Source organism: Carcharodon carcharias, chromosome 3 (genome assembly GCF_017639515.1).
Source record: "Carcharodon carcharias isolate sCarCar2 chromosome 3, sCarCar2.pri, whole genome shotgun sequence".
Lineage (NCBI taxonomy): Eukaryota > Metazoa > Chordata > Chondrichthyes > Lamniformes > Lamnidae > Carcharodon > Carcharodon carcharias.
This window is the reverse complement of record NC_054469.1, coordinates 137,057,557-137,085,069: the sequence shown is the minus strand read 5'-3', so window position 1 is coordinate 137,085,069 and position 27,513 is coordinate 137,057,557. Positions and strand designations below refer to the sequence as shown.

The 27,513-nt window shown below is 42.1% G+C and overlaps 1 protein-coding gene across 5 annotated transcripts; it reads left to right on the top strand.

Moving 5' to 3' along the window:
• Window positions 1–243: 243 nt before the first annotated feature.
• tra2a (transformer 2 alpha homolog) lies at window positions 244–24,168 on the top strand. Of its 5 annotated transcripts, none has more exons than XM_041184051.1 (10): window positions 244–444; window positions 11,110–11,426; window positions 11,751–11,884; window positions 13,495–13,663; window positions 14,291–14,437; window positions 16,708–16,896; window positions 17,181–17,296; window positions 17,381–17,488; window positions 23,189–23,262; window positions 23,410–24,168. In XM_041184051.1, exons 4-10 carry the CDS (start codon window positions 13,631–13,633, stop codon window positions 23,418–23,420), a joined length of 678 nt encoding a protein of 225 aa, XP_041039985.1. In that variant the 5' UTR covers window positions 244–444; window positions 11,110–11,426; window positions 11,751–11,884; window positions 13,495–13,630; the 3' UTR covers window positions 23,421–24,168. The 5 variants fall into 5 exon arrangements, with proteins under 5 accessions (XP_041039985.1, XP_041039984.1, XP_041039982.1 ...); XM_041184050.1 differs by having other exon boundaries at window positions 11,110–11,436; XM_041184049.1 differs by lacking the exon at window positions 11,110–11,426 and having other exon boundaries at window positions 262–444; window positions 17,384–17,488.
• Window positions 24,169–27,513: the final 3,345 nt, after the last annotated feature.

The following is a 27,513-nucleotide window of genomic DNA, read 5'->3' as shown; positions in this document are numbered from 1 at the left end:
AGCGTTCAAAAAAAAACCGGCAAGAGAAAATACGTCACGCGGGGGAGGAGGGGGAAATAACCACTTTTTAAAATGTGTAAGCTGTATTTGATGTGATCTGGATGATATTTCTCTGGTTGGGTTTTTTTTAATCGAATCGGCATTAAAAAGCAATTTAGTGTTTGAATGCAAGATCGCGCGCGGCTCCCATGGAGATGGGCGGTTGTTCGGTGACGTCACAGAGGCCGGGCTCGAGCTCGGGCAGCGCCACCGCCGACGCCATATTGTGAGGAGAGAGCGGGAGGGAGCGGCTGGGGGTCCGGGACAGGGAGAGCACATAACAGCTTGGGGGGGAAAAAAATACTGCTCACCTTACCACAGTTACGCATACACACAGATATATAACTTCAATAATTCACAGCCACAAAGATGAGCGACATCGACGAGACAGCCTACGAGGGGAGGGTGAGTGAAGCGAACTGTTTGGGAAAAAAAATTAAAAAGGGATTTAATAGCTGTTATGGGAGGGGGATTATTTATACAGATGTATTTATAAAACAAAATGGAGATTGAGACTGTCATGGCGGTGAGGTCCGAGCTTAATGTGGCGCCTTCTAAATGTGGTGTGTGATTGTCGTCGATCGAAGTCACAGGCTTTACATTAGGCAAAGGCCTCAGATCCGGGGTGGGGAAACCAGCCACTTAAAATAGAGCTGGTTAATGTTTTTTATTTTACTCTCTTTTTTCATTGTAAAGTGTAGCCGATCATAAGCTCGGTTTCACGTTGTGGTATCCGGCCGATATGAGCGAACTCTCCAGTCCCTGGACTCGGGATCTTTTGTCTTTCTCGATCACTTTCTTTCCTTGTGCCTCTCATTGGTTTGGGAGTTCGGTTTAGTCTCGGATATTTTCCGAAATATGGTTTGCTCTTCGCTCGGTTCTGATGCGATTCACGTTTTTCAACGTTGGTTTAAAGCGTTTCAAAAAGTGCACAATAAACTGCCTGGCCGCGTGCCAGCAACTGACGGCCACGCGCACCCCAGCCCGCCCGCCCGCCCGCCCGCCCGATTCTCCCGCTCGCCGCTCCCTCCCGGCTCTCATCTCTCTTCCCCCCCCCCCCCCCCCCCCCACTACCCCAGGCTCTTTTCCCTCGCCCACCCCAGGCTCTTCCCCCCCCCACCTCAGGCTCTATTTTATCCCCCCCCCCCCCCCGGCTCTCTTTCCCTTCTCCCCCCACCCCAGGCTCTCTTCTCTTTCCCCCCCCCCACCCCCCAAGGCTCTCCTCTCTCTCTCCCGTCGCCCACCCCGGCTCTCTTCTCTCCCCCCCCTTTCCAGGCTCGCTCTCTCCTCTCTCTCTCCCCCCCCCCCCCCCCCCCTCCAGGCTCTCTTGCCCTTGACCCCCCCGGCTCTCTTGCCGCCCCCCCCACACCCCAGGCTCTCTTGCTCTCTCCCCCCCACCCCAGGCTCTCTTGCCCCCCCACCCCAGGCTCTCTTGCCCCCCCACCCCAGGCTCTCTTGCCCCCCCACCCCAGGCTCTCTTGCCCCCCCCACCCCAGGCTCTCTTGCCCCCCCACCCCAGGCTCTCTTGCCCCCCCCACCCCAGGCTCTCTTGCCCCCCCACCCCAGGCTCTCTTGCCCCCCCACCCCAGGCTCTCTTGCCCCCCCCACCCCAGGCTCTCTTGCCCCCCCACCCCAGGCTCTCTTGCCCCCCCCACCCCAGGCTCTCTTGCCCCCCCACCCCAGGCTCTCTTGCCCCCCCCACCCCAGGCTCTCTTGCCCCCCCCACCCCAGGCTCTCTTGCCCCCCCCACCCCAGGCTCTCTTGCCCCCCCACCCCAGGCTCTCTTGCCCCCCCACCCCAGGCTCTCTTGCCCCCCCACCCCAGGCTCTCTTGCCCCCCCCCCCCAGGCTCTCTTGCCCCCCCACCCCAGGCTCTCTTGCCCCCCACCCCAGGCTCTCTTTTCCCCCCCCCCACCCCAGGCTCTCTTGCCCCGCCCCCCCCACCCCCCTCCAGGCTCTCCCCCGTTCCCCCCCCACCCCAGGCTCTCTTGCCCCCCCCACCCCCCTCCAGGCTCTCCCCCGTTCCCCCCCCACCCCAGGCTCTCCCCGTTCCCCCCCCACCCCAGGCTCTCCCCGTTCCCCCCCCCACCCCAGGCTCTCCCCCGTTCCCCCCCACCCCAGGCTCTCCCCCGTTCCCCCCCACCCCAGGCTCTCCCCCGTTCCCCCCCCACCCCAGGCTCTCCCCCGTTCCCCCCCACCCCAGGCTCTCCCCCGTTCCCCCCCACCCCAGGCTCTCTTTCTCTCTCTCCCCCCCCCACCCACCCCAGGCTCCCGTCTCTCCAATCCTTTTCTCCCCCAGGCTCCCGACTCCTCCCTAGCCCCCTGTTTTCCAGGCTCCGGTTTTCTTTACCGCCCCCCTTTCCAGGGGTCCCTTCTCCCTCACCCCTTTTTCTGGGCTCAGTTGCCCTCTCCTGGCTCCTCCCGCCGGCCTTCTCCCAACCGGGGCCCCTTTCCGGGCTCTTCTCCTACTCGCTCGCCCCTCCTCCCCACCCACCGGAGAACTAAAGAATATACTTTTGTTATTATTTCCAGGTCTGTAAAATGAGCTTGTGGGTGTAGTTCTCATTGACTCCAGTTATTTCTTTTTTAAAGTTTAAAAAAGTTCATTCTCCTAACTTGATAACCTACCCATTCTCATGTTGGGTTTCGCCATTCAACTTGGAGAATGGTTGGTATGGGTAGTGTTGCCCTGTATTGCTTAGAATTATATTCTTTGTAATATATATGTAAGTGTCAAAACATTAGGGGTGCCAATAAATGCATGAGTTTTTTATTGCAGAGAGCTCCTGAGGTGGAGCAGCCTGCTATATTAATATAAACTTAGCATGGGTGCTGATAATAGTCCAGTCCTATAATGGTGACTTTTTTATTGTCCTGTGTTTATGATTTCTTAAATCAGTGACCTCTAGACATTAATATGTAATTTGATAAGATTATTGCAGAAGTTGTTCTTAAAGAACATTCAGTTTTCAGTTGTGCACAATGCTTCTGAAGGAACCAGTAATTGTGCATAAAATGGTAATTTAAATCCTCCCAGTGGCCAATCTTAATGATTTAAAATACTGTAAGTCTTCTGCATTTTGATTCTTCCAGTTTATTCCGGGTGCATTTTGGCTATAGGAACTTCATTCTAGTGGAGAGTAAGCAAAGTGCACCTTATATTTGACTGTTTCAAGGTAGTGTATGTTTTTTTTTTAAGCTAACATTTTATTTGGAATGTTTTTGCTGAAATTTTTTCCTGTGGTATTTCTATCCTGTCCATTTAGAATCTATTTTGCTGATTCCCCTGAAACTAGTGGCCCTCTTACTGGGATAGAATTCTGCTGGTGCAGCCGGCCATCTTGTGATTTGCTTAATGTGTAATCTATCCTAGCACTGCACTCGCTCATTTGTACCCATCTGTGGGCTTCAATTCATGGTCTGCTACTTAAGGGATGTTGCTATATTTGGGGTGTAGAGCTGAGAAATACAGTATTATTAAAACAAATTCTTTTGGAAATAAACTGAGGGAGATGTTTATTGGAGGTCTTGAGTGGTGCTGCAGGAAATCATGGCTCAGGTCTGCAGCTCTGGAAAATAAGTTGAACGCTCATGATTGAAATGATGAATGTTGATCTGTTTGAGTGGGCTCCAAAACTAATGATGTGCTTGCACATGCACTTCATAGCAGGGGTCAGTGACAGGAATCCCAGCTGAACTTTTTTGTGCTCTGATGCTTTAGATGAGGTAAGTTAACCCAAATCAAAGACTTAACCTGGGACCATTCTGATCAATATAGTCAGCATTGTGCTAGATGGTGCATTTACTTGTTGAACTGTTCCCTCATAAGTTAATTCTGATGGAAAATCTGAGGTAAAATTAGAGTGGACTTTGCTATAACTATCTTTCCATGTTTCCATTTTGTTTTATAAAGGTAAATATTTACTGGCTTATTTAAGCTAGTTTAGCCCTTTGAATGTCTTCAATTTTATGTTATCCTTTAAAAAGAGAGAACAGATTTGTAAATTTTGTAATGCACTTAAGTTATTTATTTTATTTATATTTTTCAGCTAGAAACAATTGGTCTTGAGACCTATCAGGCTGCTTCTGAAAATTGAGTTCAAAGTTGACAGTACATCAGGCTCCCATTCCTGGGGTTGACAGGGAGCTGGAAGCCCCTACTGGTGTTTAAACTCATTGGGGACACAATAATTTACATAATCTTCAGTGATCAAAGCTTCTAATTTCTTATTTTGTTCAATGACATTATATCCATAAGCATTTGTTTTAACAACAGATGTATAAAGTAACTTTGGTGTAGTTTTAAACACAAGGTGATGTTACGATCGCCATAGAGACCGATAACCTCAAAGAGATTTGAACCCACCGTTGAAAGAATGACACGTCAAGATTTTGTTTTACAATTTTTATTGTATCATATGACTAAAAACACTATTGACTAAACATTTTTTTTTGTAGGCAACTTATACTTTTAAGCTGTAGAAATAAACTGCTCCTTGTTACTTATCACACATCACATTCTCCATGGTATTACAGTTCTTATAGTAAACATCTCACAGCTAGTCCCAGCTTCCAGTTGGTTCATTGTTACTTTCCCAGCTGGGCAACTTCTGATCCCAGAACGATCTCTCATTGGGAGGGTTACAATGTAGATTTCTTGCTGTCACTCCAAGCTAGCAAATCAGCCTCCTTAACTCTTCACTAATTCAGACTTCAATCTGAGTGCAAACGTTCTGTGTGGTGGACGATAGAATCAGCATTTTCTCTGGCGTGGACCTGGCTGGTTCTATCTCTTGCGTAGTTTACAGATCACAAAAGACAACACTGCACAGTCTCTGAGATATCCCTGTGTTTATAGGGAAGTCTGTAACCTGATCTCAAAATGACTTCCTCTACCTCTTCCCCATGGCAACAGGAAACACAACTTTGTATCTAAGTAGAAATGCTAATTAGTTATTGTTGATCCCAATTATCTTTCGTCTTAGAAGTAAAGGGTCAGTTTACAGCACAACTGTTACTTTTTGTAGACTAAGAAGCTGCTATTCATTGCCTCCAAATACTTTGCAGCTCCCTCTCAAAACTGCTGAGTCCCTTTGATCTCTAACAATTGAGCTACCCAAGCTTACTGCCAGACAGACTCCACAAGTCCCATCAACCCCCTTCATTTACCATAAAGCTGCAGTCCCAAAATATAGCAATCTTTTAAATCTGTCTCTTTTAACATTTAAGTAATTTACTAGTTTCATTAGAGGATATTACTAAAAGTGAGTATAATTGTGGTAAAATAGAAATGTCAATACCAGAATTATTTTCTTTCTCGTAATGGTTTTGGATTTTGATTTTTGCTAACATTTTTACGATGAACTTATAGAGGAGAGAGCTATTTTGTAGTTAATAAAGGTAATATATTAACATTTTGTCACAATTTTGAGATAGGTGCGCAGAAGTACTGTTACGTTTAACTTTTGAGGATTGCAAAACTAGTGAAGTGCTGCAATTGGCCTTTGCCACCCCTAGATTAGAAAAGATGAAATAACATTTTGTTTGCCTGTAATAATCCCTCCGATGTGATCTGGCCCTTGGGCCACACGTTGGACAAACCTGACCTAGAGGCTGCTTGTTGATTTGAGGCAGCTCGTATGTCCCTTGGATCTACTGCAATAATTTTTTCTCAACTAATGGGAATAAATAGCAAAATTGCAGCAGTATCAAGTTAGACCTTTCTCCTCGTAGAGTGTAAAAACTTTGCAATGTAGCATTAAATATTCTTATTTTCCAAGAGGATGGAAAATCATCCTGTGTTAAGTTTATAATTATGAATTGATTCTAAAATATATCTTTAGGTATAAAATGCTAGTATTCACTCCTATGTTCTCTGTTCAGTAAATGGGTACTCTACAGTTCAATGTACAAATGATGCAACTAGCACGTTAATGTAGTCTTGGTTTTGAATATTTTCTGTTGAAGTAAATGTGAACTCATTTAAATTGAATGGTTTCACCTGAAATAGGGTTGACTGTGTTTGAGTGAGGGCTTTCATTGTTGGGAAATAACATGTTTTGGCTTTTGGTCACCAAGTCTCAGTATCCCCAGGTGTAGTATAGCCAGATTTTGAGGAAAATCTTGTTTATGTAAAAATTATCATTATACTGTTTATAAACTTGATTGGTAACCTTCAGTACTGTATCATTTGCTCCACCTAACATCTGAAGTATTGGGGCCTTGCCAGTCTAAATTACATTGCAAACTGTTTAGCCTACGATTTACCAATGGATCATTTATTCAAAACTTTACAGTTAATTAACCTGCCACAGCTTGTGTTTTTCTAAAGATTTTTTGAGATATGACCAAATAAAACATGTTTCGTATAAAGGTTTTAAGAAGAATTGTGAATCTACGCTCAAACCGCTCAAAGCTATAACCTCTTTTGGTGGGATCTTTTCAATTAATATATTGCAGACAGTTTGGTACTTATTTGTTATCTCGTACGACATTGTGAAGCCGTGTAATTATTCGGTTACTGGAAGAATAACCCACAGAAAGTGAACTCAAATCTCATTGCGGAAATTTTGAGAACTTCAATTCAGTTTATAATGAAATATGGAAATAAGCTGGATAGCCCATGAAATGAGACACTGTATTTGCTTGTGGGCAGTTAGTTAGGAGACTGAGATTAGGAATAATGGATATGGAACAGATTGGTGGGATATTCCGCTGGGATTGCAGTTTATCAAATAGTTGAAGGATTGGAGCAGTCATCCTCACTACTTTTCAAGCAAGGGCCACTTTAGCAAAAAAGCTACAATGTGGGAGCCACATCGACTATAGTAGAGGTCGTTGCCTGATTTGCTCCTGCCTGAGATAGCACAAAAGGAAGAAAGGACATTAATCGAAAAGTAGAATACATTCTTCTTTCTGGGGGAATGCAGGCTTGAAGTGGATTGACTTGGCTGCACCTCAGTGCTTGGGTCAGGGATTGACCTGAAGAATATGCTTCTCTCTCCTGATGAGATGGTGGTGCATTCTTGTATGCCACATCCCACTATGATGGTGGTGCCGCTTGAACACTTGCAGTAGCCAACTGCATCAAATTGCCAGCGCTCTCCTGAAGGAGCGGGTCCGTTTCCATAATACAAATGGATTTCCCCCACACTCACTTGTGCCCCCACACACACCACATGCACACTCGCTTGCGCCCCCACTCCTCCTCCCCCCCACACGCACTTGCTTGCCCCACCACTCTCTCCCCCACACACACACACACCACATACACACTCGTCCCTCACACGCACACTCGCTTGCGCCCCCACTCCCCCCGCCCCGAACCACACATTTACTCGCTCGCACCCCAAATCTCTCCTAACGTCCCATTATTAAAAATGGGAAGAAGGGCTAGACCAGGAAATTACAGGCCAGTCAGTCTAACCTTGGTGGTAAGGAAGTTACTAGAAAGAATTCTGAGGGACAGAATAAATCTGTACTTGGGGAGTCATGGATTAATCAGGGGTAGTCAGCATGGATTTGTTTATGGCAGACTGGTCAAGAAAGTAAGAGCCCGTAGGATCCAAGGCAAAGTGGCAGGTTGGATCCAAAATTGGCTGAGAGGCAGGAAGCAGAGGGTGATGGTAGAGGGATGTTTCTCTGACTGGAAGTATGTTTCCAGTATCGTTTCACAGGGCTTAGTGCTGGGGCCCTTGCTCTTTGTTGTGTAAATCAGTCGTTTAGACTAAATGTAGGGGGTATGATCAAGAAACTTGTGGATGACACAAAATTTGGTAGGGTGGTAAATAGTGAGGAGGATAGCTGTAAACTGCAGGATGATATCAATGGACTGGTCAAGTGGGCAGAGCAGTGGCAAATGGAATTCAACCTGGAAAAGTGAGGGGTAATGCACTTGAGGAGGGCAAACAAGACAATGTTAGGACCCTGGGAAGTGCTGAAGATCAGAGGGACCTTGGTGTGCATATCCACTGAAGGTAGGTAAGGTGGTTAAGAAGGCATTTGGGATACTTGCCTTTATTAGCCCAGGCGTAGAATACAAGAGGAGGGAGGTTTTGCTGAAAATGTATAAAACGCTGATTAGGCCACAGCAGGAATGCTACATAGAGTTCTGGTCACCACATTACTGGAGGGATGTGGTTGCACTGGAGAGAGTGCAGAAGAGATTTACTAGGATGCTGCCTGAGCTGGAGGATCTGGGCTACGAGGAAAGATTGGATAGGCAGGGGTTGTTCTGCTTGGAGCAGCGAAGGTTGAGAGGGGACCTGATAGAGGTGTATAAGATTGAGGAACATAGGGTGGATAGAAAGGCACTTTTTCCATTAGAGGATCAATAACCAGGGGGCATGGATTTAATGGGAGAGTAGAAAACTAAGAGTGGAGTTGAGAAATTTTTTTCACCTGGGCATGGTGGGAGTCTGGAACTCTGCGTGAAAGGGTGGTTGAGTCAGAAACTCTCATAATATTTAAGTATTTAGATATTCACTTGCGTTGCCGTAGCCTCCAGGGCTAAGGGCCAAGTGCTGGAAAATGGGGTTAATGTAGTCAGATATTTGTTGACCGGCATGGACATGATGGGCCGAATGGCTGCCTCCTGTGCTGTAAATGTGAGTCCTACTTGCTTGCGCATTCAATCTCACCCACAGGCTCGTGCTTTCGCACACGCACTCTCTCTCAGACACACTCATGCTCCCCACACGCAGATGCACTTGCTTGAGCCCTCGCTCCCACGCGTGCAGACGTATGCTCGCACTCTCACTCCCATCTGTGTGTGCACACTATTCTCTGTATCCTGGCTGGAGGTAGCTCTGGCAGGACTACATTGCTGGTCAGACCAAAGCACTTAACGTCGATGGGAGCCGCCACTGGCTTGGGGGCCTCGCAATGAAACACATTAGAATAGAGAAGTAAACTGTATATAGGTTTTCTGGCAGCATTAATTGATGTGGCACAGTAAATGGTGTGGATAGGAATAGAATGTTGCAACAGTTATTGATTGTGTGCAGACAAAACTGTGGCAGATGGAACTTGGTCTGAGGTTGCCCACTTTGGGTCCAAGAAAGATATTCTTGTACAATTGTGATTCAAGTGCAGTTAAAGTTGGGGGCAGGCAGTGACCATATGGCCAGTGGAAAGAGTCTGCAAAGTTGACGGCAAGATTGTGCAGCATGGTGTGTTTACAAGGTGTGATGTTTTCCATTATAAAAATTGACATGGCAACGTAAAAGTAGTGCATATGTTTCTTTCTCCTGTGAACAATGTTTTCACTAGAGGCATTGTGACCAGCAAGACACAAAGTCAAGGATGCAGACTGAATGCATGTACAGATATATGGTTTTTGAAGTTCCAGATTTAATATGTACATTATTGTGACTGTCTCCAGCTAATCTTGAATAGATGAAAAATAGGGGATTTGACTTTGCGTTTTGGGTACAGATTCACAAAACTGAGTATAATTTAACTGATAGAATAATTTAAAGAGGTACATATCTTTGATAATGAGCATGGAAAGTAGTTAAACTATCAATGACATTGAGAAGTAGATTGACCTATTCGGCTGACTGAGTTTTAAACTATTGTCAGATTCTACTTCTGGATTTAAGTCAAATGGTGTGATAGCCTCTTCCTTTCCATCTCCATAACTGGGACCTATACTTTACAGTGATTGCCAAATTCTGTTTCTTAAATGGGATTTTGACTGGTATTCCAGGGACCCCATACTATTTAGTTTATCGTTGGGCTGATTGGTTTATGATGAGTTAAATGTGAAAATGTGTTGCATTAAATTGGAGGGCTTAGAATTTTTAGGGATCATGTTTGATGGTTCTTTTGTAAATTGTAGTCTTGCCTATAACCCTGTGAAGTCTAAATTGAAGCACTTTTGGCCAGTGTGCATTGGTGAGATTTGGTTGCACAAATTGGCCAAGGATATGGAAATGTTAACACTTGCTTTGATATGGTTTCTGAGGTTATGGGTAATTGGGATAATGTGGAAGTTTTAACCTGTACTTCACCTGATGGCGTACTGGCTTCAGGCGTAAAGGTTGCTGGAAATCTATTATACCACTTGAGCACAACTTTCACTGAAACAGCCTAAGATAGGGATTGATGTTTTATTGCACTTGCAGCTATATTCTATATATAGTGGCCATAACTTGCTTGACTGCTTTCAAGCTGTCCATTATTGGGCAGTAATTATTTTAACTAAATTGCTGATGTACTTGGCACTTTGTTATATGATCTGGTAAAAGACTTGGGGACTGTTGAAAGTCTGCTATTAGTTAATAGTTTGTGTTGAACACTTCATCTAAGCAAAAGTTACTGGTTCTAGATCAAACACATTTTTTCTCATCACAGTTCTTCAGATATTGTTAGCTACTGTTTTGGGAAATTGTGATGGGGAGCTGGAGTTTAATAGTTCAGCCTCAAAGTTGCAAAGGCAAGGTTTGCACTTTGAATCTGGACAGCCATGTGACTAGGAAAGGCAAAAGCATTACAAATTGGTTTGTACTTGAGGTTGGGTTACAATATTGTATGTTACAATGTTGTAACTATTTTGAATACATTCTACCCATCTTCGCTAATTAAGGGTAGTAGAATTGTGTTCCTAGGTAATTATATTAACTGCAACTTGCATTTTCAGGACAGATATTTTCAACACAAGGTGACCAATATTTAATTAATAACAAAAATTAATTTACCAGAAAATGCTTTTTGAAATGGCAATCATAATTTCCTGAGTTCTGTATCAGGCACAAAGTATTACTGTGCATATTAGAATTTTTTTCTTAGACTTTTTTTGGAAGTGAAGAGGGGAAGAATTAAAAATTCAAGGCAAGTTTCTCAATTTAATTAGATACTGCCTTTTTTTGTTCTGTTTCTAAAACTTTACACCAAGTAAGTAAAACCACAGGAGTACATATTTATTTCAGGAATTTTATGAAGGGACTTTTTTAATTAATGGAATTATTCCACCTGCTGGTGTTTAGTTAGAAAGATGGTAGGCTGTAGTGCAAATCCAGCAGATTGTAACCCCATGCTTCATCCTACTGAATGTTCTTTTTCCATTAAGGTTAATATTGAAGAAATGGAAGAGTATTTTCCAAGAATGTGGAAGAATAATCAAGATAACAGAAGGCTAATCACAAGTATTGCAGATCAGAAAATAAAATTTGAATGGGAAATGAACAGAAGATTGGTCAGATAGAAGAGCTTGCTTTTATAAGGCATTAATGAATTGTTTGAATTGGGAAGAATACACGGAGTATGAAAACTTTGAAAATGAAGAAATGAAGAAAATAGAAAGCAAGAGTGAACTAAAATTTAAAGAATCTGGAAAATTAAGAATCTGGAAAATTAAAAGAATCTGGAAGATTGAATGTGTCCTAGGTTAAGTAATGTATGGTTTATGTTCACGTGTCTGTATGCTCAAGTTTTAGCATAAAATGCATGATTATTTAAGAAAGTTTCATAGAATGTTGGTGATTAGGTATATTTGTAGGGAATGTGTATTCTTTAGGAATGTGCAGTACTTACTATGGGTTGAAGTTTTTTGTGCTTTAGCAGGGGCCAAAGTGACATTAGTGAAGGATACTTAACCATTTTGTCCCTCTGCTACTACCTGAGACAATATCTGAATTGTAGATGATCACTACTAAGGTTTAAAAATTTCATATTTTATGTACAATAAATAACTTCGTTCTGTCATGCCAGGAGTCCCGTTCGCCATCAAAATCTCCAAGTGGAAGTGCTGGCCGTGTAAAATCAGAAAGTCGCTCTGCATCTCGCAGTCCTTCTAGGGCCTCAAAACGTTCAGAATCTCGTTCTCGATCAAGGTCCAAGTCTAGGTAAGTGTATTTATTTAGCAGGTAGGTATGATAATATACACCTTTTAACAAATAGCTGGATGCCTTAATGCATATCTATAATACTACAGTAAGCTTATAATATTGCTGTTTGGTCAATGGTATCCACATAACAGCACAATTTTCACTTAATCCTAGTTGTTTTGTTTTCTATATTTCTCTTCACCAGCCCAGGCTTAATCACAGCAAAAGCTGTCCCCCTGGCTGGCAGCTGCATTCTCCCCGCACGTGCTGCATGGTACGTGCTGCTGCCTGCCAATTATCACTCATTGCCTATTCTTGACTGTCCTACTTTCCAGTAGCCTTCCTCCATTCCACTCCTTAATTGTGAGACAGATACCATCTGGTTAGCTAGTAGCTATGTTTTAATATCCTTTTGGAATATTTGAATGGTTGAGAGTAACATGCAGCACCTAGCATTGATTTTCCTTCCTAAATTCAGTCTGTACACCAGGTAATTTCTGGTCATCAAACTTTTAACCAAGCTTAATTAAAAAGACTCCTGGGATCTGTGATCATGCTAAGTTTTTCTTGAAAAAAAAAATGAATCTATAATCTCTGGGTTTCACTAAAATTGACTGAGTCATCATTCCACGTGACCTTAGTCTGACATCAGCCATCAACTGATCAAAATAACTTTTAAGTAAAAAAATATTAGCAGATATTGCAGTTCTCCCAAATCTGTTGTGATTGTGAAAAGGACATTTGTACAGTTTGCTGTTTACAGATTGTGGGGAGAAAATACAAGGATTGGTGCAAGGGTCAATGCATGTTTCATACAGCAATGGATACAGTAAAAGAAGTATCTGACAATGGCCAATCATCCATCCTGCTGTGACTTTGTATTATGCTCTGCAGCTCCTCATTCATAAAATTGCTCTATTTGTCTTATTAGCTGCTAGGCATACTACCTGACCAGTAATAATCATGCAGCCTTCAAATACCTGTTGGTTTTCCTTATGCTGCACTGGTGGCAGTACAAAATAGTCTCACACGTGTTGAAATTAAGCAGACCAATTGTTCAATTGCTTCAGTACTCGTGGAAACAAAGTGGGGTGATGACAGTCAGGGTACAGGCTTGCTACTATACGCCGCTGTGTTACCTGAAGCATTTTTGAGGAGTGGTTTGGCATCTGAATTAGAGACGAAAGTTCTATTATTATTAAAAGGATTGTTGTACTTTATTTTAATTATTTTGGTCAGGGCTGGTCAATACATTACAAGATATCCTTGACTGTCTTAAAAGTGTGTTCTGTTTTAAAAATAAATCTCAGCAACTACTATAGAAATTTTTAAAAATGTATTATTAATTTTATTCAGTCAATAGATATTGATCTTGCACAGCAACTGTTTCTATACCTACATAGACAACTTTGGGATATGCATTGAAAGATGGCATAGAAATGAGTATGGTGTAATGTAAGGAACCTAAATGAGTCCTAATCCAGGACTGTGATCAATTTACCAGTTAGAAGTTGAAACATAAAGAAATATGTTCATATGGACTTGGATGTTTGGTAATATCTTACATTTGTCTGCCATATGTTTATGGAAATATACTAACTAAAGCGTTTTATTAATATTATTACCAGATCTCACTCCAGAAGGCATTCGCACCGGCGTTATTCGCGCTCCAGATCTCGTTCCCATTCGCACAGAAGGCGATCCCGTAGCCGGTCCTACACACCTGAGTATCGATCCCGCAGAAGGAGCCGTAGTCATTCCCCAATGTCCAGCCGAAGGCGCCATGCAGGAAGTAGAGTAGGTTATTGTATTTAAATAAATAACATGCGTAGTCTCGTTGGTGGAGGGTGAATAACACTTCATAAGTACATACGACTTGTGGGTTCTGATGTTCTGAGGAGTAGAAGAATATTTATAAGTAACTGCTACCCATTGAGTTTTAATTAAGCAAATTTTCTTTGAACACTGTTCTGCTGAAGTGTACCATATTTCTTGAGGTGTGATTTCAGTTTGGACTGCAAAACGACTCATGAGTTTGTGATGATTCACACAAGTGAGTGGTCATTGTCTGTAGGTGACAAATTTGTGCAGCTATAGAATAAATTTTGTTAATTGTTTTGTGCGTTAAGCTCTGGGACTTAATTAATGTAGCAAAACCTATACTTCAATAGTCAGTTATTCTTATGCAATAGCATTTAATTTTCTTGCACTGCATTTTATCAACTGCTAGCTTGATGGCGACTGTTAATGTTATCTTTGTAACCCTTGGATTTCATTTCATGAGCTGTCCAGGAGTTCAATCCTTTAGCCACAGTAGTGAAGTTTTCAATCTTGTTTGAGTTTATGGGCAGTATACCACCTGTTAATGGAGTCTTCCACTTCTATGGGAGGGGGGAAACTCATTCTGTCCCTCTTGTCCTACAGACAGGACATGTGTCAGCGAAGCATGGAGCGTTGATTGTAGATGTGGAGAAGTCCGCTGCCAGGACTGCCCCATCGTCCCAAATGAAGGATGATTCCTGGAGGCGAGCAGGATACGGGAAGAAAGAAGGGAAACTCGGTTCTCAAAACGTAAATTGAAAACTTACTTTCAAACAACTTGATTGTTTCCAGATATCTAATGGATGTGTTGTCATTCAATCTCTCTACAGCAGCATGTTCGATAAAATGTTGGATCTTCTGCTATTCTGACTCATAAAAAAAAAATTCCACGCAAACACACAAATATCCAATAAGTTGCACCTTGACTCGGTGTGCTTTGTTCCCTGTACCGACGTCATCCTTAAACCATGTTAATCATGGGAATGTTTTCATTGAATCATTACAACACCGGAGGAGGCCATTTAGCCAACGTATCTGCCGGCTCCCTACAAAAGCAACTCGAGTTGGCCTACTCCCCCTCCATTTCCCTGTAGCCTGCAAATTTTTTCTCTTCAGATAATCCAATTCCTTTATGAAAACCACAATTTGAATCTGCCTATACCACATTCCAGGCAGTGCATTCTAAACCCTAGTTATATGCTGCCTAAAAGTGTTTTCCTCATGCCACCTCTTTCAGCAATCGCTTTATGTTGGTGTCCTGGGTCTTGACCCTTCTGCCAAGAGGAACAGCTTCTCCCCATCAACTCTGTCCAGATCCCTCATGATTTTGTACAGCTTTATAAATTTCCACTCTATATTCTCTAAGGAGAAGAACTCACACTTCTCCAATCTATCCACATAATTCAGTGTAGCTCAGTGATATGAACCAAGTCTCGAAACTGGTTCTAAAGTCTGAATGACCTAGTGCTGTCAAGTTCTTAAACCATGGGAAAGACTGAACTCAATTCATGTAATTTTGTTTCCTTTAATCACTTGCAAATAACTTGCTCATGACGAAATGTAGGTAAATGCCAATCAAACTTCCTTGCTGCAAATGGTTATGATTCTTTCTTAAATCAAAATACGAATTGTATAGCTAATTTACTTATTCAGTTTAGATATGCAAAGTCATTTGTCCCGTTTTCCTTTCCCCTCTCCCCACCCCATGTCACTACAGTGACTGGTAATATAGTAAAAGGCTGATATTTTGAAATTTAGAGTAGAATTGGTGAAATTTTGTTTATATGTCTGTGGTTTATTGAGAACCGTGATTAAGGCTAATACAGACAATTATAGAATGATACAGCATAGAAGGGGTCCATTCGGCCCACTCTCTAAAATGCTGGATTGAGTGGAAAAAATTGAACTTGCAGAATATGGTGTCAGATAGTTGTCACAAAATGGATTATTCAGGCAACACCAGAGATAGAACAGGTTTAGTTATTTGAAATTCAAATTGATGGCATTTTTCTGTTTTAAAAGTTGGAGCTGGAATTCCATGGTAAGGTTTTGTTGACACTCCAAGGTAGCCATGACTTTCTGGATAAACAGTTTGGTGTGCTAGTACAGCTATTCATACAAAAGTGGGGGTTAAGGGAGATGATGGCGTAGTGGTAATGTCACTGGATGATTAATCCAGAGGCCCAGGCTAATTCTTTGGGAACTATCACTGATCAACTATCACTGATAGTTGTAAAAACCCACCTGGTTCACTAATTTCCTTTAGGGAAGGAAATCTGCCATCCTTAACTTGTCTAGCTGACATGTGACTCCAGACCTGAAAAGGCCTAGCAAGCCACTCAGTTCAAGGACAATTAAGGATGGGCAGCAAATGCTGGCCTTGCTAGTGAGGTCCACACCAGATGAAAGAATAAAGAAATTCTGCACCATTTGGAACTAGTAAAAAAAAAAATGCTTTGATGGAAAATTTTAATTTGTAACAGCGGGACTTGGTTCCAAATAGTTTTATGAGCATCATTAGGACATTTAGACAACTCCACTAAGAAAATATGCAGTCATTGTACTTGAGGCCAAAGTTGGTTTATGTTGAAAGTTTGAATAGTTTTGTGCATTGAGGGTTGGCATGAGAAGCTTTCAAAAAGTTGAGCACTAATGTGTGAGCCTTGTAATATTTCCTTTTGAAGGCCTCTGAGATTTCATACAAAAATATGCCAGCACTAAATGAATCCTTTAAGTTTACTTTGGATTTCCCAGCAGAGTGTGGTGAGCATGTCTAGTAATTTCATTTGCTGTCAATGACGCATAGAAAGATAGATGGTCATCAAACTAATTTTGCTGTACCTACTCTTTAATGAACAGTAAAATACAATGAAAGGCCACACTGATTCTCTTCACTGGTGACTTTGTATGTAATCAAACCTGATTTCTGAGAGATGAAGTTTCGTTAAATTTTTTATAGAATCATTGGAGGATTCAGCACCACAAAATTCTTCTGAGCTGTTCATCCATTGTTTTTGCAGGCTAATCCAGATCCAAACACCTGCCTGGGTGTTTTTGGTCTTAGCTTGTACACCACTGAGCGTGATCTTCGTGAAGTTTTCTCTCGGTACGGACCATTGGCAGGAGTCAATGTTGTGTATGATCAACGGACTGGGCGTTCAAGAGGATTTGCATTTGTTTATTTTGAAAGACTAGAGGATGCAAAAGAGGTAACCAGAGACCCATCAGACAACAATACTTCACGTCAGGGTCATTTATTTTGTGTGGTAGTGCTAATTATATGCTGCTAACTAAAGATTTTGCATTGTGCTTCTTAGCATGAAGTTGCAGAGGAATTTCTATTGCTCATTCTGCAATACGAGTTGACTTGGCTTGTTTAAGTATATTATTTATTGAATTAAGACATTGGAGAGCTTAATGTTATTATTTGATGGACATAATTGGTAAGTAGAGAAGTAAACTCAATTTTGGTTTTAAAAATGTCTTTCTGTAGGCAATGGAGCGTGCTAATGGAATGGAACTGGATGGTAGACGTATTCGTGTTGATTATTCTATTACAAAGAGGCCCCACACTCCCACTCCTGGGATCTACATGGGACGACCTACTCAGTAAGGATAAACAACTTCCGCTTTTCTTGAATTTCAGTTCAGTTTATTTTTTTTACTAATAGGCTTCCTTTTATTCCATATTAGCAGTAGTGGAGGAGGTGGTGGTGGAGGCCGTCGTCGAGATTCATACTATGATCGAGGATATGATAAATATGATCGATATGATGATCGGGACTATGATTATCGTTACAGGTAAAGCATTCTTTACTGTCTGAATAATGTTGTGGAGGGTGGAATTAAGACGCTTAATGCATTGATGTCTTTGAAATGCTGAGTGTTCTTTCAGCATCCTCTATACAGTTTAATGCAGGCTACAATTCATGATGTGAAAGCCATCTGCTCACTTGACATCATCTTGCTATCAGTAATGTTACTTTACAGGGCTTTCCATTTCTACGTTCTTTATGGACCCTAAAGAAATAAAGAAATATCCAGCTACCACTGGACATCACTCATTCACATGCTGGAATATGGAACACTAATTCACTTTTTTTCTCAGGCTGGGGCGTACTTTCTTTCAAACATCATTTGTCATGGTAGCCCTCCAGATAATCTGATTTTCTGAAGTAATTGTAACCTAGTAGAGTTTTTTTTTCATAGGTTGCTGCTGATCTTCCTGTCCCAAATTATTGATAGAAAGTTTTCAGCTTTTTTAGTCTGTCAAAGATTCACTGACTTTCAAGTGCTCCAGTCTTGAGTTTAAACCATGATAGCGCCGTATTACAAACAGTCAAAGGAACCTTTCATTGCTTATTGCCCACTGCATCTGTTCCATTAGACCAGTGCTTCCCAAACTTTCCCACTGACCTCACATTAACACTTCCAAATTGATGTGACCCCAGAGTTAGAGCATGGGGAGGGGTAGTTGCGAAGGCTGCTATAAAGCAGCAGCATTAAAATCATTTCCGTTCCAGTGGCATAGTAAATTTTGCATACTAATTAAGCCATGGAGTATTTGACAGAGCAGTGTACCTCAGAGCCCCCATGCTGTCCTCCACATAATTTATTGTGCAGCAAACATTAACTTAAATGGTACACCCCCAGAGAACAGGCAGTTAAAATTCAGACTGCAATGTACACTAGAGGTACCTGTAACAGAAATGCCACTGTGTCCCTTGTACTCCCCAACCTTGCCGGTTGCTGCATCACTCCTGAGGAAAGCGTAATGAATACTACTGGATCAAACTCAAGACAGCAAAATGGGGGCCGGCTCCAGCAGATCTCACGATAGCCAGCCAGACTCTTACTGCAGAGCATGCAAGCGAATTGTTCAATTAAAGTGGCCCATTGCAAGAATTCCATTAGGCTGCTCCACAGCTACCATAATGATGTCAGACTTTGTGACACCAAAATTTCATCCCATAGGCCACAACCCACAGTTTGGGAACCCCTGAATTAAACTATCTCTTGTCCTCGAGTCTTTAGTCTATTAATCCTCCCTGCACAATGCATCCAAACCTCTTCAAGTGTGCATTTAAAGTTTCGGTCACAGAAATTGGCGAAATAGTTGTATATTCTGTGCTCAGGTTAGTGAGTTACAAAATTTGGAGACAAACTTTATTTTTCTGGTACTTGTGCACATGATGTTTCCACCTAAAATTAGGATACGAAATTGTAACCAGATCTAGCTGTAAGTCAGCTCGAGTTCTTTCAGTGCAAATTAGTTTAAGGTCAAGATGAATTGGCACCTTGCAATGTGAATGAGGTTTATATACATTTCCACATGCAAGAAGCTTGAAGTTTAGTATTAATATCATTGGGTCAGTATGCCGAATATGGAATTCCCCCTTTGAAATATTTTCTGAACCTCTGCTTCCCCCGCTACACAGTGTCGAGGTGTATTTGAAATACATTGTGCTTTAAACATTTTAAAAAGAACGCAATGCAACTCTGAGCTTATGAACACAGCAGCTGAGAGGGAACAGACTTTCTGTTGATTCTGGCAGAGGGAATGTGTGTGCATTGTGCCTGCCCCTGGTTGCTTGTGCATTGTGTTGGCGTGTCTTTGCCTAATGTGGTGCTGGATCGTGAGCTGGTGGGTTAAGAGGTGGAGAATCGAATGCAGCGTGTGAACATTGAAAAATACATTCCAATAACGAATGAGACCCGAAGTGCAAGGTGGTGGGCGGGAGAAGCATTATAAAATAAAGTATGACACTGAGCTGCAGAAGATATTGGGTCAAATTGCTAAGTTTGGTTAAAGAGGTAGATATCTTGAAGAAAACGAGATAGAAAGACGAAGAGGTTATGGAGGGAATTCCAGAGTTCAGGAACTTAGCAGGTGAAGGCATGACCACTAACAGCAGAGCAATTAAGATCAGAGATGCTCAAGGGCCAGAATTTCTGAGGGTTGTAGAGCTGACCAAGATCATTAAGAAAGGAAAAGATGAAGCTGTGGAGAGATTTGAAAACTAGGATGAAATTAAAAATGGAGGCATTATTTAATCAGTTGTGAGTGTAGGTCAGCGAGCAAAGGGCGATGGGTGAACAGGACTTGGCATGATTAAATATAAGGTCAGTAGAATTTTGGATATTTTCAGAGGGCACCAAGTGGGATGGTGGCCAGGTATGTGTTAGAATAGTCAAATCTAGAGGTCACAAAGATATAGATGAGGGTTGCCGCAGCAGATGAGCTGAGGTGGGATGGAGGTGAGCTATGTTAGGAAATAGGCAATCTTCATGATGGCGCAGATATGTGGTTGGAAGCTTGGGTTATAACAGTCTGGTTTAACCTTGGAGAGTGATGAAATCAGTGGCTAGGGAATGGAGTTTTTCATGGGGACCAAAGACGATGGTTTCACCCTTCCCAGTATTTAATTGGAGGAAATTTCTGCTCATCCAGTACTAAATGTCAAACGAGTAGTCTGAGAGTTTAGGGATAGTGGAGGGGTTGTGCAAGATGTGATGGTGCGGTACAGCTGGGTGTTGCCTGTGGACATCTGGAAATTGACTTGTTTATAATACATTACAATTTATGGTAAAACCTCATTTAAGTTTGAGATTTACAACTGCTGTTTTTGAAACTGGAGAATGTTTAACCATCTAAGCTGAGCTACAAAGTAAATCAGATTTGGTGTTTTTGATTGTGGCCTGGAGTTTACTCCATGGACACAATTGGAAAGTTAGATTCAAAAAGCTCCACGTGATTCCTTGTTGCACAAATTTTCAGATCTTTTTGTCTTCACCCACTGTCAGGAAAGGGTCAGCTTGTGATCATGGAATAATACAACACTGAAAGAGGCCATTTTTGCAGCAAGTAACTCAACTGACTTCCCAAAGCCTATGCCCCATCTGCAAGATGTAAGAATGCGATCGATTGCACACCATTTGCCTGAATGAATATAGCTCCACAAATATCCGTATCCTCAATGATGGAGAAGCCCTGCACAGCAGTGCAAAAGATAAGGCTCAAACATTTGCAACAATCTTCAGCTAGAAGTGCCGAGTGGATGATCCATCTCTGCCTCTTCCGGAGGTCCCTAGCATCACAGATGCTAGTCTTCAGCCAATTCGATTCACTCCACGTGATATCAAGAAAAGGCTGAAGGCACTGGATACCGCAAAGGCTATGGGGCCCTGACAATGTTCCGGCAATAGCACTGAGGAATTGTGCTCCCGAACTTGCCGCGGCCCTAGCCAAGCTGTTCCAGTACAGCTACAACACTGGCATCTACCTGGCTATGTGGAAAATTGCCCAGGGATGTCCTGTATACACAAAACAGGACAAATCCAATCCGGCCAATTATCACCGAATCAGTCTACTCTCTGTCGTCACTAAAGTAATGGAGTTATCAACAGTGCTATCTTGCACTTGCTTAGCTATTCACTGATGCTTAGTTAGGATGCTGCCACGGCCATTCAGCTCCTGACCTCATTACAGCCTTGGTTCAAACATGGGCAATGCAGCTGGATTCCCAACGTGAGGTGGGAGCGACTGCCCTTGACATCAAGGCAGCATTTGACCAAGTGTGGCATCAAGGAGCCCTAGCAAAACTGGAGTCAATGGGAATCAGGTTGGGGGGGGGCGCGGGTGTTATGCTGGTTGGAGTCAAACCTTGCACAAAGGAAGATGGTTGTGGTTGTTGGAGGTCGGTCATTTCAGCTCCAGGACATCACTCGGTAGTGTCCTCGGCCCAACCATCTTCAGCTGCATCATCAATGACTTTCCTTCCATCATAAGGTCAGAAGTGGGAATGTTTGCTGATGATTGCACAATGTTCAGCATCATTTGCGGCAACTCAGATACTGAAGCAGTCCATGTCCAAATGCAGCAAGACCTGGACAATATCCAGGCTTGGGCTGACAAGTGGCAAGTAACATTCATGCCATAGAAGTGTCAGGCAATGACCATCTCCAACAAGAGAGAATCCAACCATTGCCCCTTACCATCATTGCATTACTAGCACTGAATCTCCCACTCAATATCCTGGGGGTTACCATTGACCAGAAACTGAACTGGACTAGTCATATAAATACTGTGGCTACAAGAGCAGGTCCTGCGACGAGTAACTCACCACCTGACTCCCTAAAGCCTGCCCACCACCTCCAAGGCACAAGTCAGGAATGTGGTGGAATCTTGCCTGGATGAGTGCAGCTCCCATAGCAGTCAAGCTGGATACCGTCCAGGACAAAGCAGCCCGCTTGATTGGCACCACGTACACAAACATTCACTCCTCCACTACCGATGCACAGTAGCAGCAGTGTACCAATTACAAGATTCACCAAGGCTCCTTAGACAGCACCTTCCAAACTCATGACCACTACCACCTAGAAGGGTAAGGGCAGCAGATAAATGGGGACACCACCACTTGAAGATTCCCCTCCAAGTCATTTACCATCCTGACTTGGAAATATATTGCCATCCCTTCACTCTCGCTGGGTAAAAATCCTGGAACTCTCTAAGAGCACTGTGTGTGTACCTACACCACATGGATTGCAGCAGTTCAAGAAGGCAGTTCACCATTTTAAGGACAACTAAGGATGGGGAATAAATGCAGGCCCAGCCAGCGATGCGAGCATCCTGTGAATGAATGAGTAAAAATAAATAAAGAGCCAAGTATCTGGATGCTTTTTTAAAAAGTTTTTCTTGTCCTGTCACCTTCAAACATTTGTGTACATAGCCCCATCCCCACCCCTCCAAAGCTTGTCCTTGAACCCGTTCAAATCTGTACCAGTTAAATCATACTTCCCCTCATTCTTCCTATCAAAACTTACCACTTTTCTCTGCCACCCCCAAATTTAAGGTGTGGAAGGTTATGACTGGAGCCTGCACAGTTTACATCTTTACTTCCTTCTGTAACCTAAGATGCATCCCATCCAGACCTATTGATTTTATACTTAGAGACCTACCAACCTTTTAAGTTCCCCTTCTATGTATTTTAATCCTATCCATTGCTTTCTACTTTTTGTTTTACTTCCAAATTGGCAGCATCCTACTGTGTCCTTGCCTCCAGAAGGATGTTCTATTTTGGATCCCTAATCAACCTCATCCTCTTATTCAACTGTCTTTACTGTTGCTTTCAGAAAGTTCCCTTTTATATTAGACATAAATCTGCAAATGGCACTGGTGAAAGCAAAAGCTCTCCTCCCTTCTCCTCATCAAAGTATTTAGGGGAGAGTTTCTGTTCTGTATGGTGATAATCTTGTTCACCCAAGTAGCCTTTCTTTAGTGGCCAATGGAGACCAGTAGGCTGGTTCGCCAAGAGAAATTGTATGCTGCTGTGTTCACATTCATATTTTAATTTTCAGCTGAGGATACTGGCTAAACACAGTCTGCAAAGTAATACAGTGAACTTCACAATGTGGCCATGCACAAGTTTTGATTAAAAATTTGAATGCCTAAACAAAGCTTCTTAAGATAGCTAAGACTTCCAATCTGTTGTTTTATTATAGTAGACGACGGTCACCATCACCATATTACAGCAGAGGATACCGATCACGCTCGAGATCTCGTTCCTATTCGCCACGTAAGTACTAAAACTAAGTTATTTGCATTGCAGGTGATGAAGATAATTAACTTATGAAAATGCATGGTAGTCAAGTGTAGTAACTAATAAGGTTGATTTGAATAATTCATGATGGTAATCAAATTACTTCTATAATTTGTTTTGCAGGTCGTTACTGATCAGACTCCTGCTTTCTGGACAACTGTCTTGATTTTTAATCAACGTGTTACAGTGACTTTTTTTTGGAGGGGGGTGGGGTTAAGATTTTGGTAGTTGTGCATGATAGTTTCTGTGGCTATATACTGCTTTGGAAAGGCCATTCTAAAAGCTACTTGCTTGAACTGATTTATGTAGTTCATAACCTGAAGTAGGGAAAGGGCAGGGCTGGAATTTAATGGTAATCTTTTAATTACCAAGTACAGGTTGTTTTTGAACATGCAAATGCCAACATTCATTAGTTTTGTGATGGTGTTTGACTTTGTCATGAGGTTGTATTTGCTGTTTGAAGCTGTCCTAGAGTTCTGAGGTGTATTTTTTTTATTCAAAGAAAATCTGATGTAAACCTAGAAAAGATCAGTATATGCATTTTACAAAATAACTATTGAAAATGTGCAAGAGGGTAGACTGTTGTAATGTCCTTCTGAAAGATTCTTAAAAACTGATTTGCCAGTTCTGGAACCTATTGATCTAACCAGGTAATAGTGGAACATTGAATTTCTGCCCCAGATTGAAAATGTGATGTGACAGAACTCTTAACAATGTGTCTTCACAATTGTAAAGGATTATAAGGATTAAATTTTTGTTTTTAGTTAATGGTGTATTTCTATATTTTGACCTGCAAGGTAGTACCTGCATATTGACCAACTATAATGTACAACAGTTTACAAAAAATTAAAGATGCCTCTGAGGGAGGTGCTTGGGATATTCCATGGATTGCTGTTGGGTATCTGATTTAACTATTAATAGGGAATCTTTCTGGCAATCACAATTTCTGAATAGACATTTGTGTTTCTTTTTTTAAACAGAATTTGAAACTTGCTTTACCTTACTTTTACCCTTCAAAATCCATGCCATAAACACTAATGCACTGCTTTTAGAGCAGAATATACTCATGTTTTGTTTTAAATCTGTGCAAATGCAAAATAAAATCCAGGAGTAGAATGTCAAATTTTTCATTATATGCAGAGTTAACAGTTGACTTTTTCATTAAGATATCCTGCATCGGATTATTCAAGGCAAAGCTAATGTAAGCACAAATAGTTCCATACGGTACACAATGATTACAAAAATTGGGAAAGTAATCCCCAAAAATCTGATGCCATTAGTAAGAAGGGAACAAAGAGAATGGAGAAAAGGAGACAGACTTGCAGGGAAATTCTGTGCTCAAACAGCCTAAGATTGAATTCTACTTACGCTATTCAAAGGACACTTGTCTAGAGAACCTTTGGATTGAGAAGCATCAAATATATTGCCTGTTAGCACTTCCCACCTGTTTCCAGAATGAATAGATCGTATAGGCATACATCAGCAAGCAGCATATAATTAATAGCTTGATTTTTGCATACTGGTTTGCCATTTCTATACTAATTTCAAATCATTCCTTCAAACCTCTGTGCTTCATGTAGCACTAGCCTTCGTGCTATAATTGATCATATGCTATGTTGCAGTAAAGATAGTTATTTCTCCTCTCTTTTATTGGGATGCAAGCTTATTTTCTTTTTCAGATATAGTCTGGTGTAACATTAAAAACGGTGTAATTGGAATTGAGTTTTAAAACTTCTGTATCAAGTTTCAAACCTAATAGAATATTGTACTGCACAGTCTCTACACTACCTAAATGTAAAATTTCTTCTGTAAATCCTTTTATGAAATACACTAATCTCTTCCAAGAGGGCACAACAGTCTTGATCTTCAGTGAAACTTCAGCACTAATATGGTAACATAGAAACTAGGAGCAGGAGTAGGGCCATTAGGCCTTCGAACCTGCTCCGCCATTCACTATGATCATGGCTGATTCTTTATCTCAACGCCATATTCCGGCTTTCTCTCCATACTCCTTGATGCCCCTAATATCCAAAAAAATTAGAAATTTTCTTTCTGGAATATACCCAGTGATCTGGCCTCCAGCCTTCTGTGGGAGAGAATTCCACAGGTTGACCACCCTCTGAGTGAAGAAATTTTTCCTCATCTCCGTTTTAAAGGGTTTGCCCTGTGTCCTGAGACTGTGGCCCCTGGTTTGCGCAGAGATTTCCCCAAGGCACGGATTTTCAGTGCTGAAGTTTTAAATAAAGGTTTTTAACACTTGTCCCCTCATGTGACACTATCACACGAGCTCGGACATGTCAAAGAATGAATGTATAAATTTTTGAGATTTTAAAACACTTCATGAAACCTCATCTGGCCAGTGGATGAGGTTTCATGAAAAATGTGAAGGCCGTCTGGGCTCTTCGCCTGCCCACCAACATTAGGTTGGACGAGCAGCTCATTAAATTAAATTGAATTAATTAGGTTTTAAATGGCCTTCCTAGGCCTTTGACTGTTCGGGCGCGCAGAACCGAAAATCTAAATGAAGTGCAGTGACGTCGGGATACCCGCCCGACATCTTTGCGTCATTTTACGCGTCGGCAACTGGGCCCCGCTCCGGCTCGCAGACGGGAAAATTCTTCCCATGGATAAGGTCATTCAGCCTTTATGAATGCATCCTCCCAGAAGAACCCTATACTGCTCTCATTGTTGTATCAAGTGTTTTTAAAATAATACCAGCATTTTTGCATCCACCTTTCTACTCATAAGCACATTCCTGATGTTCATTACTATGAATCTGTTGATAATGTAAATGAGAAGCAATGAACCTTTAGCTATGTACTTAGGTCTGTAGTTGCCTAATTCTGTTCTACCACTTTTTCTGAATATAGGCGCAATTAACTTGTATCCCGTCTGCTAATACCTCCCCAATGTGCATTAACTCCCTCATAATGGTTCAGTGACTCCGACATCTCCTTGACTGTCTCTAAACAGTATGGGATAAATAGCATGTTTTTAAGCCTCATGGCTTGTCTGCTACTGTAATCCCTCTTGGGATAGGTGTGTAGTAACTTCCCATGTAAATACTTCAAAGTAATGATATTTAAAATATTTGTCAGATTGCATTTAAACTGTTCAGTTCTGGTCACTGAGACAGTTGGCATTAGAGTCAGTTCAAAGAGGAATTAATTTCTGTTTTTCTCACCAAAGTGGATACCATCACAGTTTTTCACATATTCCATCTGCCATGTTCTTGCCCACTCACTTAGCCTGTCTAAATCCCCGTGAAGCCTCTTTGCATCCTCCTCCTCAATTCACAATCCTACCTGGTTTTGACATCAAATTGGAAATATTGCATTTGGTCCCCACATCTAAATCATTGTTATAGATTGTGAATAGCTGGGGCCCAAGTACTGATCCTGCTGTTTTCTGTCCATTAACCATTTCTCAATCCATGCTTGTATATCAGCCCCAGTCCCATATGCTCATTTTGTTTAATAACCTCTTGTGTGGGACGTTACCATAAGACATAGGAGCAGAAATTAGGCCATTCGGCCCATTGAGTCTTCTCCACCATTCAATCATGGCTGATAAGTTTCTCAACCCCATTCTCCTGCCTTCTCCCCGTAACCTTTGATCCCCTTACCAATCAAGAACCTATCTATCTCCGTCTTAAATACACTCAATGACTTGGCCTCCACAGTCTTCTGTGGCAATGAATTCCATAGATTCACCACTCTCTGGCTAAAGAAGTTTCTCCTCATCTCTGTTCTAAAAGGTCGTCCCTTTACTCTTGAGGCTGTGCCCTCGGGTCCTAGTCTCTCCTCCTAATGGAAACATCTTCCCCACATCCACTGTATCCAGGCCTTTCAGTATTCTGCAAGTTTCAATCAGATGCCCCCTCATCCTTCTAAACTCCATCGTGTTTAGACCCAGAGCCCTCAAACGTTCCTCTTATGTTAAGCCTTTCATTCCTGGGATCATTCTCATGAACCTCCTCTGGACCCTGTCCAGGGCCAGCACATCCATCCTGAGATTCGGGGCCCAAAATTGCTCACAATATTCTAAATGTAGTCTGACCAGAGCCTTACAAAGCCTCAGCAGCCCATCCCTGCTTTTATATTCCAGTCCTCTCGAAATAAGTGCCAACATTGCATTTGCCTTCCTAACTACTGACTCAACCTGCAAGTTAACCTTAAGAGAATCCTGGACAAGGACTCCCTTATCCCCACTCTCTGCCCCCTGCCA